The 16,530-nt window shown below is 38.9% G+C and overlaps 1 protein-coding gene across 2 annotated transcripts in view; it reads left to right on the top strand.

Annotated features, from left to right (window-relative positions):
• Positions 1 to 16,530, top strand: part of AIMP1 (aminoacyl tRNA synthetase complex interacting multifunctional protein 1) — a 50,758-nt gene that overhangs the window by 23,188 nt on the left and 11,040 nt on the right. Inside the window, exons 2-5 of one of the 2 annotated variants that reach the window (XM_086611939.1) lie at positions 3,697 to 3,830; positions 4,562 to 4,675; positions 6,973 to 7,131; positions 11,851 to 12,062. In XM_086611939.1, coding sequence (XP_086468065.1) covers positions 3,697 to 3,830; positions 4,562 to 4,675; positions 6,973 to 7,131; positions 11,851 to 12,062 — 619 coding nt within the window. Of the gene's footprint in view, positions 1 to 3,696; positions 3,831 to 4,549; positions 4,676 to 6,972; positions 7,132 to 11,850; positions 12,063 to 16,530 lie in introns of both variants that reach the window. The other variant, XM_086611940.1, reaches the window with a different exon arrangement.

Below are 16,530 nucleotides of genomic sequence, written 5' to 3'. Positions count from 1 at the left end.
TAAAAAGTCCCTCTCCAGCTTTCCTGTAGGCCTCCTTTAGGTACTGGAAAGCTGCTATAAGATCATCCCGGAGCCTTCTCTTCTCCAGGCTGAACAGCCCCAACTCAGCCTGTCTTCATAGCAGAGGTGCTCCAGCCCTCTGATCATCTTTGTGGCCTCCTCTGGACCCTCTCCAGCAGCTCCGTGTCCTTCTTGTGTTGGGGAGTGGAGCAAGTGAGTTTTGGAGCAGTTCTGAATGCCTTGCAGGTAAGAAAGTAGTCCTCAGAGGTCTGGGATTATACAGTTTCCCTTAGCTGAGCAACTAGGTAACTTCAGAAGGTTGCCCTTTTGTCATGGCTTAACCCAGCTGGCCGCTGAACACCACACAGCCACACACTCACCTTCCCCCATCCCTGAGGAATGGGGAAGAGAATTAAAGGGGAAAAGTGAAGGAGACTTGTGGCTTGAGAGAAGAACAATTTAATAATTAAAATAAAATTAAAAGTAATAATGATGATAATTTATGATAATATATACAAACGAGTGATGCACAGTGTAATTGCTCACACCCAGTGACCAATGCCTGTCCTGGCAATTAGTCCTGAAACAGAAGTCTTGCAACTGCAGTCCTGGAAGAGAGAGGCCTGAAAAGAGTATGAGAGAGAGAAAACTCCGAGTCTGAGAAGACCCAAACTTCCCGGCCAACCCTCACCGATATCCTGGGCGTGATGTTGCATGGTATGGAATACTCCATTGACCAGTTTGGGCCTCAATCCTGAGTCTAAGTTCGAATGATAAGCTAGGAGTTGTGGGCCCTTTGTCCTGGTCTTGCTCCCCCCAGCCTGCCATGCTGCTGCACACTGGCAAAACATGGGAAGCTGAAAAGTCCTGGATGTCTCAGTGTCAGCTGCAAACATCAGTGCACTGTCAGCGTTCTTCTCATAACAAACGCCCAAAACATGGTGCTGTTCTAGCTACTGGAAAGAAAACTAACTCTGTCCCAGCCGAAACCAGGACACCTTTCCGGAAGGTCTGAATAGAGCTACTCCTCGTTTTTCAGAACTACTTCTGCTTGAAGGGAAAGCAGCTCCTTAGGCACAGTTGTGTGAAGGGATTTTCATTTCAGTTGGCCTCTGGTACATTTTCTGTGAAAACAGGTCAGAATGTATCTGTAATAAGATATGATTCTGGTTTTTAAGCTATATTATTCCTGGTTTTCTTTCCTGTTTTTAGTTTGTTGTCACCAATAGGAGTTGGTTGTTTGGATTTTGTGTTTTGGTGTTTTTTTTGTGTGGGGTGGGGTGATGTCAGGGTAATAGTGAACAAAGGAAATAGGGGAAAGGTTAAAAAAAAATTCCAAAAAAATCATTGACTGTAACTTTTGATTGTTGCAGCGCTAATGTTTTTAGTGTGCTTTGTGTTTTATAGTAAGGGGTGCATCTTAACTTTTTTTTTTTTTAAATGTACCCTTTTTAGATACAGTTTTATCACTCTTCTGTACGGGTTCCAGTGCATGTGCAAAAGTTCATGTCAGCCTGTTGGCTCTTTATATTGGTATCGGAAATACCTATTCCTTTGTGTTATTGTTACAATACTAGGTTTACAGAAATTTATTTGACAAGTGGGAAAATTGTCTACCCATTGTAATCATGTAACTTCATTTCCAGATCCTCAGTTCATTAGCCAACTTGGCTAAAACCTATAAAATGTACCAATTGTATTTGCTTTGAAGTTTTAGTAGCATTTCTGTTGTTGTTGGCAAAGTTTCCACTGTTAGGATTGTGTTCCCCTGAGGGAATATGTAGTTTGCAAGAAATCTTACTGGTATGTAGACAGTAATACCTCAGGCTTTGTATTATGCTGCCTTGTGCCATAATAGTTTTATGTCTATTTCCATTTGACATCTAAATCAGTAACTTATTGGAATCACTGTTTTCCTTTTTAAACCCCTCTGTTTTCAGGCTGAGCATGAAAACAAAATTATTTTCTTATTGGCAGAGATTAATATTAAAATTACTTTAGTTGTTTGTCCTGGAGAGATGATTTTACTGCTCTTTGCTCCATGAGAGTTTCATTCTTTTAAAAGAAAAATCTGTTGTGGATGAATGGAAGGTATGATGGCAGTAATACTCTTGCATCTTTAAGCAAAGCAAAGTGTGTAAAACAGACTTTGATTGTATTAGATGCAAAGAAGGCAAGATGTCGGTTCCTTCATCACTTTTGCAGGAGGTATATAACCTGTGCATCATCCGACTGCTGTATCTGTCGCTGGCTTTGTGGATTTTATTTTGAGAACTTTTAATTACATTGTTCCTGATTTGTGTTTTTTTGCCTGCCTTTTTTTTTGAAACAAAATATATATATATATATAGCAATGAAGAATTAATTTCATTGTAATAGAAGATCAGGTATCAAATGTAAGTTGATACTGAGAGTGCAGCAGAGGTGTTATGTTGAGACTGGCCTGAGTGGGATTGTATCTATTTGCTTTTCAGTTATTTCTAAACCTGTTTTGTCCTCATCGTGGCTTTTGTTGCAAATCTGATAAAACTGAGGAGCCAACGCGTCCATCTTCTTACTGTTTTCTTACCAGTTCTTCCCTTTGCACTCGATGGGAAAATTCACAGGAATTCCATCACTGTTGCCTGTGAAGATTTGCCAGGCATCTTTTCGTCCCACCTAGAATCAGTTCTCTTCCTTGATTTACAGGTGGCAGCTGTTAGTACAGCTTCGTTCTTCCTCTGGATACTGAGTGGGAGGGTAAAAACACTCTCTGCTGCAGATATGAATGCCTAACTGTATTTTGTCATTCTTTTGCTACTATTTGAGCTTTTATGGTTAGACACGAGTGTTGCAGAGAAGGAAATAGACCAAATTTGGTAGCTTTCAAGAAGTAAGGGCTGTACACAAGGCATAGCTGGTTTCTGTAACATTAGAGAAACTCAGTAAAAGGAATTGAACATCCTGAAAGAAGGTTAGACAGCATTTATTTGTGCTCTTGTCTTTACTGGTCTTTTGTGTTTCCTGCTTCTTTAATTTGTTACCTGAGTGCCGGGCCTTCCGTTTCAGTGGAAACAAAATAAGACAATCAAAATCAATGCTGAAATAACTGTGAACATGTAAACCTGCAATAAAAGTTGCATTAATCTGAGACGAGTAAAAATACTGATGAATTCTCCTTAAAAGTGAAATAACAGTAAATTCCTAATGTATGTACAACCACAATTCATGAAATATTTAGTATATTCTGAATAAATTTATCAGAAAACTTTGGAAACTTCCGTGGGATGTTTCTATTTTCTCAGTTTCAGTACAATTCTGGGTACACTTAATTAATTTTTCCTCTAAAACCAGGATACAGTGTTCTCCTATCCAACCTTTTCCCTTTTATTTCCTTTTTTTAAAAAAAAAAAATATTCAGACCTTTCTTTCTGATGAAGGTGGAATTTTTTCAGTTTCATGAAGGAGGAATACATTTTGTGCAGCTGGGAAGACAAGTTGCTTTTCTCCCAAAATACTTGAAAGCAGCTGTCAAACATCAGATACCGTTTAACGTCGCTTTTATTTGGGCTTTGCATTCGGAGGTGGGAGCCCAGCTTGTTCACTTAGCTGACTTTCCTATTCAGCAACTGATTTTAGGACTGCTTCTTGTGGTAAGAGATGGTGGTGTAATTACATCAAGAAGTCATTAATTTTAGACTGTCTGTTTTTTTCTAGGTTTTTAGCCCGTTTATTGGTAAAGATGGCAGCCAACAATGCAGTGCTGAACAGACTGGAGCAGAAGGGTGCAGAGGCTGATCAAGTTATTGAATACCTCAAGCAACAAGTTGCTCTGCTCAAGGAGAAAGCTAGTAAGGAATTATCTATCTTATGATAAACTTGTTAACCAGATGGTTGACGTTAAATACTCGTAGGAAAAAATGGGAACATGGACAACTTCATTGGTGCTTTCAGCCTTTGAAGTGTGTTTCAAGTTCTCCAAGATAAAGTGTGTGATAGTAGCACCGCTTCGCTGTCTTGTGGTTTGTGGGGTTTTTTTGAAGCTGCTTATTCTGAAATAGAAAAGGAATGAATGAGGAAGGATTAATGACACAAGTAGATTATGGAAATTTGATATGACATGATTCCTTTTGGAGGGAGAAAGGGAGTTCGGAAGAGTATGAGACTATGCATTTGCCTGAGTATGTTACTGCTTTTTCACCACTGTGGGGCTGTCAAGAGTATCATACCCTCAACTTTGACATTTTGTACATACCTGTATCAGTGAATTTAGGTGCTCCATGTTACAAACACGTTCAAACTTTTTCTAAGAGGTTTCTTGTAATTTTTTCTTGTGAGTATATTTAAGGACTGAGAAGCTAGTATATTGAGAGGCAACTTGAGTACACAAGTATTGTAAAAATGGCTATTTCAACAAAAAAGAATTCCAAAATATCTCTGATTATATACTCCTTGAAAGTTTCCACTTCTCTGGTGTTTGGCTTGCCGTGTTTTACTTTTGTCTAAAAACAAAACCTCTGTTTGCCAAATGTTGGATGCTAATGATTGAAGCCTGTTGTTTTTAATAGAGTGTCAACTCTAGTCTTGCAGGCATCTCTACGGGAAGAGAAGAAGCTCCGTGTGGAAAATGCTAAACTGAAGAAAGAAATTGAAGGATTGAAACAGGAGCTGATTCAGGCAGAAATTCGAAATGGAGGTGGGAGAAAAGTCCTATCCTCATGCAACATAGATCTAGTTGGTTTTGATTATATTTTGTACTATCTTAATCCTTCTTGATTTTTATCCGCCTGTATGTGACTCTGGCATTTCTTACACACTCTGGATTTTCCTAGGTTCCATGCCTATGATGAGTTACTTACTTCCAACATTTTAGTAATGCAAACCTAGCAGATACATATGCCAAATCTTAATCAGTCATGGAATTGATTTTTCTTGTGTTTTTGTACAGTGTCTTTCATAATAAGCCTTGAAAAATCAAAAGACTGATGACAGTAACTGCCTATAATACCTTAGAAATTGTGGAATATCTAACACTTCTTGATACTCTCAGTATTTAATCTAACATGACTGAAGAACCCTATGGAAAATCAAGCCATGGTTCAACATACAGATGGGCAGTGACTTATTAGAAATCTGTGGTAATATAAAACTAGAAACAATGTCTTTTGAATTTTGATTCGTAGTTTAATAAGACTAGCCTTTCATTGCACTGTTTTCCTTCTTTACACTCCTGCAGCTGTATTCACCTTGCAGCATTGTTATATAATTCATATTAAAAAAAAGGATAAAAAAATCATAACTGAAGTGTTTCAGATCCAGCATGACTTCTTTAAAATTATTTCCAAAGAAAGCCTCTTCTACCCTCAACAGCTGTCACTATTTTTACCCGTGCTATCAGTGTGGTAAATTGGGTGAGATAGTATCCAGTGCAACTGGATGTTAACGTTCAACCATACTGAATGTTTTACTGGTAAAACAACACATTTATCTTCGAAAAGACTAGCATTTTATAAACGCAGAGAATTCTTTTTCGCCTTTGGATACGAGTGAAGCCCTTTCATGTGCTAACCCAAATGATTAGTTTATATTTCTCCATTGTCTGTTAGTCTGCAGCAGTTCTTGACAGGCATAGGATGTTTCACAGGATCTCTGTTATGCCTGAGAGAGAAGTCCCAAGGTGTACAGATCTTTTCCAAGATGGGAAAGGACTAGGAAATTAATATTCGACTTGACATGCATCTTCCTGTACTTAGCTAGTTTATCTAAAAAGTAGTAGGACTAAATTCAGATCTTTACTTTTGAAGTAAATTAGTGTATGTTAGCTTTGACAGTATTAAGTAGTTGAGCACAGAAATTAGATGAGTGCAGAGCATCAGAACTATCACTTGAGATATATATTTTTTAAAATCGGAGAAATAAAAAGACTTTCTACAACTAGCAAGCAAACAGCAAGCAAGTGGTTGCTGGTGCAAGAAATCTCAGATTCGAATTATCTTGTAAGAACATAATTCATGCAAATTGCTTTGGCATTAAATAGAGCAGGTATCAACAAACAGTGCAGCTCTTCAGCAAAGTTAGTAAATGTCTCAAGTGTAAAAAGAAGCATGTGTGCAGAACGGGGAACTGATTAGTGGTGACACTAGACGGATTTGTTAAACAGTAATTAATCAGAATTGTAGAACAGCCCAGGTTGAGAGAGACCTCAAGAGATCATATAGTCTAACCTTTTGTGGGAAAGGAAGTCTAGATGATATTGTCTAGCACTCTGATGATGCTTACAATGATATTGTAAAAAGCCTTAATGAGATTCTTGAGAAGAGCAAAATGTAGAAGGAAGGTGATTCATCTGCTTTCATCTGTTAAGACTTGATAGTGAGATGATGTCCAGAATTCTGTATCAACAGTTTAAAAAGAAATGCGAAGGTGATGTGAAGAATTTAGGGAAGGGAAGTGAGAAATCAACAGATCGTTTTAGGGTTGCAGATAATTTCTTAGAATGTTATGATTTAGGCTCAGTTGCTTTAGTTAATCAGAAAAAAGAGTTACGAAGTGATACGACTACAATATAAAAATTATTTTCTGCGTAGAAAATTACGACATAGTCTCCAGTATGGTGAGAGCTTCTAGCTAGAAACTGAAACTAGGCAAACCTAACTGAGAAATAAGGAGTTAGTAGCAAAGACAACTGGATGTTGAAATAAACTACAAAAAGAGGTGGTGTTTGCTTATACATTTTCTTGTATTTAGCACTTTTTGCCTGTTTAAAAAATGGGTAGTGAAAGGCATTGTTCTTCACTGATCAGAATAATCATATGTAGATTGAGTGCTGGTATGTGGTTTTTAATGTTGTGCTTCACTACTCAGCAGCTGTGGTTTAGGTATTTTAAGCAAAATTTTCAGTTCTTTCTACTTTCTCATTTATGTTGGAAACTTAAAATGTCACAGTGTTCAAAGTTCTGGTATCCTTTCTAACTTTTGTGGTTTTAATTTTAGTAAAACAGGTCGCAATTCCTCCTGGTACAACCGTTTCTACAGCTTCGTTTTCCGATGATGTTCCCCAACCTACAGCAGTCGCACCGTCTCCTGGTTTGAAAGATCAAATTAAAGGTGAAGATGAAGAAAAGAAAAAGAAGGAAAAAGTAGAAAAAAAAGGTACTTCAATTTTCTTTGACTGTGGTAGACCATTAAGGCATTTAATTCATGCAACTGCTTTTACGTGATTTTGGGCACAGGAAAAAAACAGTTTGTACGGCCACAGTAGGAAGAGTCTTGTGCTGTCTCTTAAAATCTTGGAAGTACTTGAAGCTAACGAAGGCTGTCAAGTAGGCTACAGATTCTTAATTAAATGGGATACATGCCGAATTTCTTTTAGTGTGACTGAATTCCGTTATTTAAAACAAGACAAAAACCAAAACAAACAACAAAAATAAAAAAAAAAAAGCTCCTCCCTGAGTCCCCAGAAACCACATAACAGAAGAAAGGAAAACCAAGATACACACACACACAAAGGAGAGGGAAAAGAATAAAAGGGGAAGTGGGGAGAGGAAGTGGAGGACACAAAGGTTAGAGTAGTTTTTGGCAGACTGGGTGGCTTTCTGTTCTGAGTCTTAGATTTTTTTTTTTATTGTTATTTTTTTGTTCCTGCCATGGAAACAGTGCAAGCAAAGGCAAAGACCAGCTCAGAAAAATACCTTGCAAGCAATGGTAGCATAACATAACACTAAAGGAAGAGTGCTAAATTGCAGTTTTCTGCATCCTCTAAGTATGCTGCCTTTTTTTTTTTTTTTTTTTTTTCTTTTTCTTCTCCTGGAAAATTCTTACAGACAGTGAAGTTCCATCAGAATTGATCTGATCCATCCATGTCAACACTGGTGAAATTGTGTGGCTAAGAGGAAGTGTTGGGTAAAGGACATTGGCAGATAGTATAATCTAGTTTTGGCAACAGGGAGGAAATGTAGCAGAAGGGTATGTAGGCTTCCTACACCTTTCCTCCCGTTTTTCTTTAGCTGTCTGTTGACACCTGTTTGATAAACTCTCTTAATGGAAAAAAATGCACCTAAGTGTCTGTTACACAAAAGTATGGGTGCCTATCTTGTAACTTAAACTCATGTTTTGCAGTCATTCTCCTATGCCAATTATTAATAATTTGCAGTGAATTGATTTATACAGCTTTTCAGAATTTAGGTATTATGCTTATAGGGCACTGAGTCTCTGATTTTTCTTTTTTTTTTTTTTTTCTGGTGAGCTGTATGCAGGCTGTCCTAGTTTTAGCTGGGACAGAGTTTTTTTTTTTTAACAGCTAGAAAAGCTCCATGTTTTGGTTTTACTCAGAGGCTCACTCTGAGAAGAACGCTGATAACAAGCTGCCAAGGACTTTTCAGTGTGCCGGAGTGCAGAAGCACGGCGGGATAAGGGGGGAGCATAGATGGGACAAGGGGGACACGATTCCCCTTGTGATTTGTGTGGAACTTAAGACTGAGGGCCAAACTGGCCAATTAGTATTCCATATCATGCAGCGTCATGCCCAGTATAAAAGCGAGGGTCAGACGGGAAGAAGGGCTTTTGCGCTTTGGCTTTTGCGCTTTGGCTTTTGCCGCTTTTGCTCTTTTGCGCTTGCTGTGTTTTTTCGCTCTATTGCTTTTCTTTTTTTTTTCTTTCCTCTCTCTCTTCCAGTACTCCCACTCTCGGAGTACTATCTCTTCCTCTCTGCCCCTCTCTATTTCGGGGCCTCGCGTTCGTCCGGGATTTGCAGTTTTCGGGACGAGGCGGGCTTCGCATACGAGGGGGTGGTGAGCACCTACATTGTATTAAATCATCTGTATTAAATCACTCTTATCTCAACCCACGGGTTTCACGTTTATCCTTTAATTCTCTCCCTCATTCCTGGGGGTGGGGGAGGGGGAGTGACCGGCTGTGTGTGTGGGGGGGCGGTTCAACCTAACCCACGACACAGGCTTATAGGTATAGTATTTAACAATCAAAGTAGCCAATACATAAAATTTGTTTTCTAGTCCTGAAATTGGCGAAATTATGGAAATCCCTTTGCTTTCTGTCACCTGTTTCCTCTCTAGTTATTCCCATGTTCTTACTTCTACTTCTTGCAAACTTCAGCTGTGAGGCTTCTCTGGGTATTGGTTCTGGGCTGACTCCAGCACTGGCCAGAGGAGCACAGCTCTCTCCTTAGCCTGCAGCTCTGAAGTGGACATTTTCTGTGCGTCTGTATATATGCTGTGTACAGATACACTTTACTGTGTTCTCTTTTCCTTACTTGGTGACAGACTCCATTTCTCTAAAGTGAAATAAATAGGGTGCTAGAAGCTGATTTTTTGGCTCCAGACTATTGTAAGGAAATATCATAAAGCGGAGAACAATGAGGAATGATACTAAGGATAAAGATTGCAGGTCTTTTGAAGTGATCTTATGTATTAAATATTAACTATCTTGAAGGCATTTTTTTCAGTTTCTGTTCAATTATTGTATATATGACTGGTTTTATTAATCTTAATTGTAATAGAATTGTAATCTCATTACAATTAGATTAATAAAACCAAGTCATAAACACTAGAGCTTTTTATTTATCATACATGAACTGAGATATTTTTTAAGAGCTATTGCTTATGTTAAAAAAAAAATACTGCCTTTTTATTGCTAAATGTATGATGTAATTTCAACCCTGTACTAGAGCAACGATAAATGAATCCAATTGCCTGCAGTGTCCACTTTTTCCTCTCTAAGGAAGAAAGCTTAGTTTATATTAATATGTAAGCTATTTTGAATAAAAGAATAACAGAATATGCTTATTTTAAGAAAGGATCTCTTAGACATTTCTTAATCCTCCAGAGATTATCAGTCATTAACCAAATCTTGAATATCTCTTAAACAGGACAGTCTTGTAAACAAACTGGATGTGACTTGCTCATCCTGAAATGAATATCTAAATAAGCAGCTGAGTATGGGCAATGTTGCTTCACAGCTGTTTTATTCTATACAGCATGTATGGGTGACAACAAACCCTTTCATTGCCATGAGATAAAGACTCCTCCTCAGTCGAACCTTGTAAGCTGTGAGCGTTTTCACACACTTGCGTATTTGGGAAGTGAAGAATGTTAACTATGGTCATAGAATCATAGAATGATTACTGTTGGAAGGGACCTCAAAGATCATCTAGTTCCAGCCCCCCTGCCATGGGCAGGGACACCCTCCACTACACCAGGTTGCTCAAAGCCTCATCCAACCTGGCCTTGAACACTTCCAGGGATGGGGCATCTACAGCTTCTCTGGGCAACCTGTTACAGTCCCTCACCACCCTCAGAGGGAAAAATTTCTTCCTTAGATCTAATTGAAATCTGCCCTCTTTCAGTTTAAAGCCATTGCCCCTTGTCCTACCACTACATGCCCTTGTAAAAAGTCCCTCTCCAGCTTTCCTGTAGGCCCCCTTCAAGTACTGGAAGGCTGCAATAAGATCACCCTGGAGCCTTCTCTTCTCCAGGCTGAACAGCCCCAACTCTCTCAGCCTGTCTTCATAGCAGAGGTGCTCCAGCCCTCAGATCATCTTTGTGGCCCTCCTCTGATCCCACTCCAGCAGCTCCATATCCTTCTTGTGCTGGGGACTCCAGAGCTGAATGCAGTATTCCAGGTGGGGTCTCACGAGAGCAGAGCAGAGGGGCAGAATCACCTCCCTCGACCTGCTGGCCATGCTTCTTTGGATGCAGCCCAGGATACGATTTGCTTTCTGGGCTGCCAGTGCACATTGCCGGCTCATGTTGAGCTTCTCATCCACCAGCACTCCCAAGTCCTTTTCCTCAGGGCTGCTCTCAATCCATTCTCCGCCCAGCCTGTACTTGTGCTTGGGATTGCCCTTACCCACGTGCAGGACCTTGCACTTGGCCTTGTTGAACTTCATGAGGTTCTCACAGGCCCTCCTCTCCAGCCTGTCAAGGTCCCTCTGGATGGCATTCCTTCCTTCCAGCATGTCCACAACACGACACAACTTGGTGTCATCTTCAAACTTGCTGAGGGTGCACTCAATCCCACTGTCCATGTCACCAGCAAAGATGTTAAGCAGCACTAGCCCCAGTACTGACCCCTGAGGAACACCACTTGTCACTGGCCCCCACTTGGACATTGAATCATTGACCACAACTCTTTGAGTGCGATCATCCAGCCAATTCCTTATCCATTGAGTGGTCCATCCATCAAAACCATGTCTTTCCAGTTTAGAGACAAGGATGTCATGTGGGACAGTATCAAATGCTTTGGATAAGTCCAGGTAGACAATGTCAGTTGTTCTTCCCTTGTCCATCAATGCTGTAAGCTCATCACAGAAGGCCACCAAATTACTCAGGCAGGATTTGCCCTTAGTGAAGCCATGAAGAGTTTATCTTGAAGAGTTGCTTTGCAACTGTAACAGTGCAGTTGCAGTGGCTTAGCATTGTCCACAGTCAGGACCTGTTGTTAAGCACTAGTAACTTGTTGACTTGTGATTGTCAAGTTTCCCTTTGCTGGTGAAACACCATGGCTAGACTTACTGGTATTTGCTAATTATTAAAACAGTACTTCATGCTTATTAGTGTGACCTGTGGCAGAGCGTATGCGTTAGCTACACTTAAAGATCAGGATGATTTCACTTTACAAGCAAGAAAACACCTCTGTCCTAAGGTGGTAATTGCTTGTAGAAACAATCTAGATTGGAGTAGGTATGATGATTCTCCACAAGAAACTAGTAATAGAGGTGCTAACTCTTTATTTGTGTTTTACACTAGATTTACACTTAACTCTGAGATCGTAGCTCACTTTTCCCTTGCAGTAGTCGTATACATTATTTATGCTTTTTGTTAATGTTTATTTCATGAATTAACCTTTCTTTAATAGGTGAAAAGAAGGAGAAGAAACAGCAGCCAGCTGCTGGCAGTAATGATGCAAAACCTGTAGATGTTTCTCGTCTGGATCTTCGTGTTGGCTGCATTACCACTGCTGAAAAGCATCCGGATGCAGACGCTCTGTACGTAGAAGAAGTGGATGTTGGTGAAGCAAGCCCAAGGACTGTTGTCAGTGGTTTAGTGAAACATGTTCCTCTGGATCAGGTATTGTCAAAATTATTTACTGATACCCTTTCACTTCCTAAAGTATCTTAGGACCTTAATCTATTTATAGGATGTGTTTTCACTCTGCTAAAAGATTTTTACAGTCATGAAAACAAAAATAAAATGCAAAATGGAAGTAATGCTTAACAACATCTGCCAGAAAATGGAGAAGTACCCTTATACCAAATGAGTTCCTTTCTGCTTGCAGTGCAAGCAGATCTTGGATCTTGTTCTGACTCCTCTGTGATGACACTGGCACAGTGGACTTCTAAACCAAACAGACGTGACTCTCTCTTTAGGTTTCCTCGTATGTAGTAGAGAACCCACAGTAACTTTTTAGCAGTCATCCAAACTTTTGAAACCTTTGCCTTCCAACTCTCGTTACAGACTGTTGAAGTGTTTGGCATGGAGTTAAGCAAAGAGAATGTAAATTTACCTTAGGTGGCAGTGAGCGGCTTAAACGGCAGTGGAATACAAAATGCAAATTTTTACTTCCTTATCTGGAATAGACTGCCTCTGTGCTTTTTTGACATCACGGTTGATGTATGTCTTGGGAACAACCTGATACTTCACGATTATGTTTACTTTTCACACCTCTTGTAGACTGAAAGCTGCTTCGGCATTAAAAATGCAAGCTTGGCAGTTAAAGCAGTGCTGTGTAGAGCAACTGCAAAACAGGTCGTGAAGGAATTGATCTTTGTGGAAAAGCTACATTTTCTCAAATGCCTTTTCAATCCCTAGTCACATCCTGTTGCCATGACTGCAAATATAGGAGGCAATTACAATTGTGATTGTTGTTTTTATGATACAGAAAGTTACTGAACTGAAAAAAATGATTGAATACAGTAACTGTTCTGCACTGATCACCTGATAGTGTCCAGTTACTGGATTTACAGTGGACAAAAATTGAAATTGCTCAGTTTTAGCAGTCCACTTTCTTGAAAGTGTATAGAAAAAAAATATTAAAAGCCTTTCTAAATAAACTTATGAACATGAACCGTACAGAAGGCAGCAGCAGTAGCAATCTTTTCTCTTTAACCTACTTTCTGTTGGGGAAAAAAATAATCGAGAGTACTCATTAATAGACAATTAGGATCATTCTTGCACATTTATTGGGAACAGTTAGTTTGTGTGTCTGGTTTTGGTTTTGGCAAGTCTCTGTTAGACAGTAAATGCTTAAGGGCTCGCTTCCGTCTCTTTGTGTTTTGTGAAGTGTTCAAAGATGCGGAGGCCTGGCCTGGCATGTGACTACTGCCATATATTTAAAGAAAAGTGTATACATCAGTTCAAGTACTATGACATAATTCACCAAAAATTCGGCTATTTATGATCACAGTGCATGGCGTGGTAATTTAGCAGTGTTTGAGGCTGTCGTATTTGTGTCGTCTGATTTTACTTTTGGCTAGGAAGCACAACGGGTGTCTTTGTTAACATTTCGGTATGCAGTGCAGGTTATTTATCGGTGTAAAAAATTCTTGTGTGCCCACTTTATGCGTAGTACATGGTGGTTTCGTGCGCCACTGATGGTGGTGAAGCCAAGTCAGAGGTTGTACCCTTGGGCATCATGTATAGACACGTGTCCATCAGAAGTGGGGACGTGGTACTGAAACATGAAGTGGACCATGCCAATGTGAAGCTCTTTCAGCAGCAGCTGGGGACAATTGGAAAACACTCCGAAATATCCGCTGGAATTGCAGCTCTTCTGCCACTGAGTTTGGCTTTTTGAAGTGGATCTCTGTGTGTGCTCGTAACATCAATACCTGTCTCAGGCAATCATTCTTGACGTTCAGACAAGTCTTGCACGTCTCTTCTTTTTACTTCCTGAAATCCCCTTTAACCTAAGAGATCCTCACGTCAGTGGTCAGAAGTGAAGGATGCAGGGCGTGTGTCTTAAACTTAGCAAGAAGAGAAGAGGCCACCATCAGCCTCCAGAAACACTATCCTACAACCTTTCTTTGTGGGAGGATGCATGACAGCTGTATCTTATGAACTATGTAGTCTCATTTTTATAGCAGAAGCTTTTTCTTTGCACTTAGATGGCTTCATCTTTTTTCTTTCTAGATCGCTGCTTAAGGGTTAGTGTTGTCCACTAGGAATTATCAGATGGTACTGGAATTTATTTCTTTTTTTTTAGAATGCTAATTATATTCTATATTCTTAATGCATACTCTTGATCTTCTAATTTTCTTTGTGTAGTCTGCAGGGAAAAAAAAAATGTTCCTATAAATCATAAAGAACAGTGACTACAGTGTGACTATTATACAGAATGTTTATGATGAGTTTACATAAGACACCTTTCTTGAAGCAAACCAGTTTTTTCCTCTGCTTTTGTAACATTATGCTTCAAGGCTGCATTAAATGCTACTGCCTTTCTTTTCAGGTATCAAACAAATAGAAATATCTATGTAGCCAAGCTTCTGGCTTGTAAATTATGCTTGTTGACAAACTCCACACAGCCATGTAGTAAATGGAGGCGGGCTTTTTGTTGCTGTTGGCATTGCAACTCATTCTGGTTTTAAAGCAATCAGTGCATTGGTTTTTAACTCATGTTCACAAGCCATTGCAGGCTGTCCTGGTATCTTGTTTTGAGACGTAGAGGGGTAGTTAGCTGGTAATCAGTTATACAGGTAACTTCAAGGATTACTTAAGAAAAAAGGCAATTTAACACTTGTGCTTCAAGGATAAACTTTAGGCTTTTTCTGTATGGTAAACCTAAGGATTAAATTTTCCTTGTTTTAGTTTCTTTGCTTGATTTCTTTCTGCCCCCCTCCCCCCCCCCCCCCCCCGTGCTTTGTTCTACCAGCATGTTGGTAAAATGGATTGGTTTATTCTGAATGTGAATATTATGGTGTGTCCAGCCATAGAAACTGTAACAACTAACGTTTTTGCTGAAAATAAACCAGTTTCTCACTAGTTGAGTTGTCAGTTTTGAAGTTCCTGGATTTCCAAAACAAAAGGATTGGCTCTTTGGAAGGCCAGTGGAGGTTGTTATTGTTTTAAGGAGATAATGTTTGAAATTCCTTTGCTTGTTCTCAGCTTTTTTATGTATCAGACACCCCCTGAGATGTCAAAGCCTTATCAGCTCCCTGTACACATAGACTGCTTCTGTTTGTGTCCTTTTAAGTGTAGAGATTTGCCCTGTTATTCTTAACCAGAATTTGCTTTACTGGATAATAACACATATGCAGATGAAAACATGCTCTTACTGTCTGTCTGTGTCACCTTGAGCTGCTTTTCAGTAACACTCTGTATTTCTGATAGAACTTTTCACATACTGGGAAAGGGAATCAGATTTCTTCCCATTTTGTATTTTCTCTACTCAGTTTTATCTGTCAGGAAAATCCTCAATTTATATTTAGAGTTACTTTTGAAAAACTAGATTGTTTCTTTTGTGCCTCTAATTTATGGGATTTCAGAGAGTGGCCATCAGTAGAATTACGGGATCTGACGCTTTGTAGCTGACACATTTCAGGGTTTTGTTTATCATTTACTTTAAAAAGGTCTCATAAAAACAATGCAGAGAGAATGATACCTGAATGTCAGATTCCTTGATGGTTCATAAACAATTTTTTTTTTTAATTTATTATGCATGAATACAGAGGGGTTTACCATTGTAATTCAAGCCCTGTTTTCTGGAAACATTACAGTAAGTCCCTTCTATAAAAATTAGCACAACTAGTTTAAAAACAAAACAAAAAAATTCAACAAACTAAAAACTCCTGCAGAGTTAGGAAGCGTTTATTTAGGTCTAGTTTCTTTTTTTCTCTATACTTAAGGAATTGTCATTTATCTGAAGACAGTTTAAGAATTGAATAATTCGTAATAAAAAGGAAAAAACAAAACATCTTGAAATACCAATGTTCTGGTTTTGGCTTCCCTTCTTGGGGTTAGTTTTTGTCTTATAAAAATATTTATTTGACCTTTTGAGGTTTCTTACCATTTATTTGTGAAATCAGTGCACATATCTTAGTATTAGAGCAGTTCTTCAAATGCTTTTGAAGAGATTTCCTAGTAAAAGTGATGGGATAATGTGTATGTTTGAAATGTTGATAAATATTTCTTAATTTTGTAGTGGTAACCAACTTCTCATACAGAAATCTCATGCAATATATATAATCATTTGCACCACTGTGACTGGAGAGAAAGGAGTGATTTGGTTTTCATTCTTCTTAGTTTGAAGACAATGATTTCCATTTCTGTATTAATGCAGTGTGGTTTTGTTGATTGTCTAATCTGTAATAAAAAAGCAACGCTCTGAAGTCTAGAATCTTTTAAAGTTAGTCAAAATTAAATTTGAGTACTTTATTCTGTATATCCATTTGCTAATTGTTATTCAGCACTAGAAAATATCTGTAACTTACATTTTAGAGTCGCTGACATCATTGAGCGATTTCTTGTGTTTTGGACTATTTGTGTCCCTGGCAATAGCTTAAGAGTTTTTCAGGCAATGGGCTGCCTTGAAACTTAG

The sequence above is a fragment of the Tauraco erythrolophus genome, chromosome 5 (genome assembly GCF_009769465.1).
Source record: "Tauraco erythrolophus isolate bTauEry1 chromosome 5, bTauEry1.pri, whole genome shotgun sequence".
Classification (NCBI taxonomy): Eukaryota; Metazoa; Chordata; class Aves; order Musophagiformes; family Musophagidae; genus Tauraco; species Tauraco erythrolophus.
This window is presented reverse-complemented; position numbering and strand designations above follow the sequence as displayed.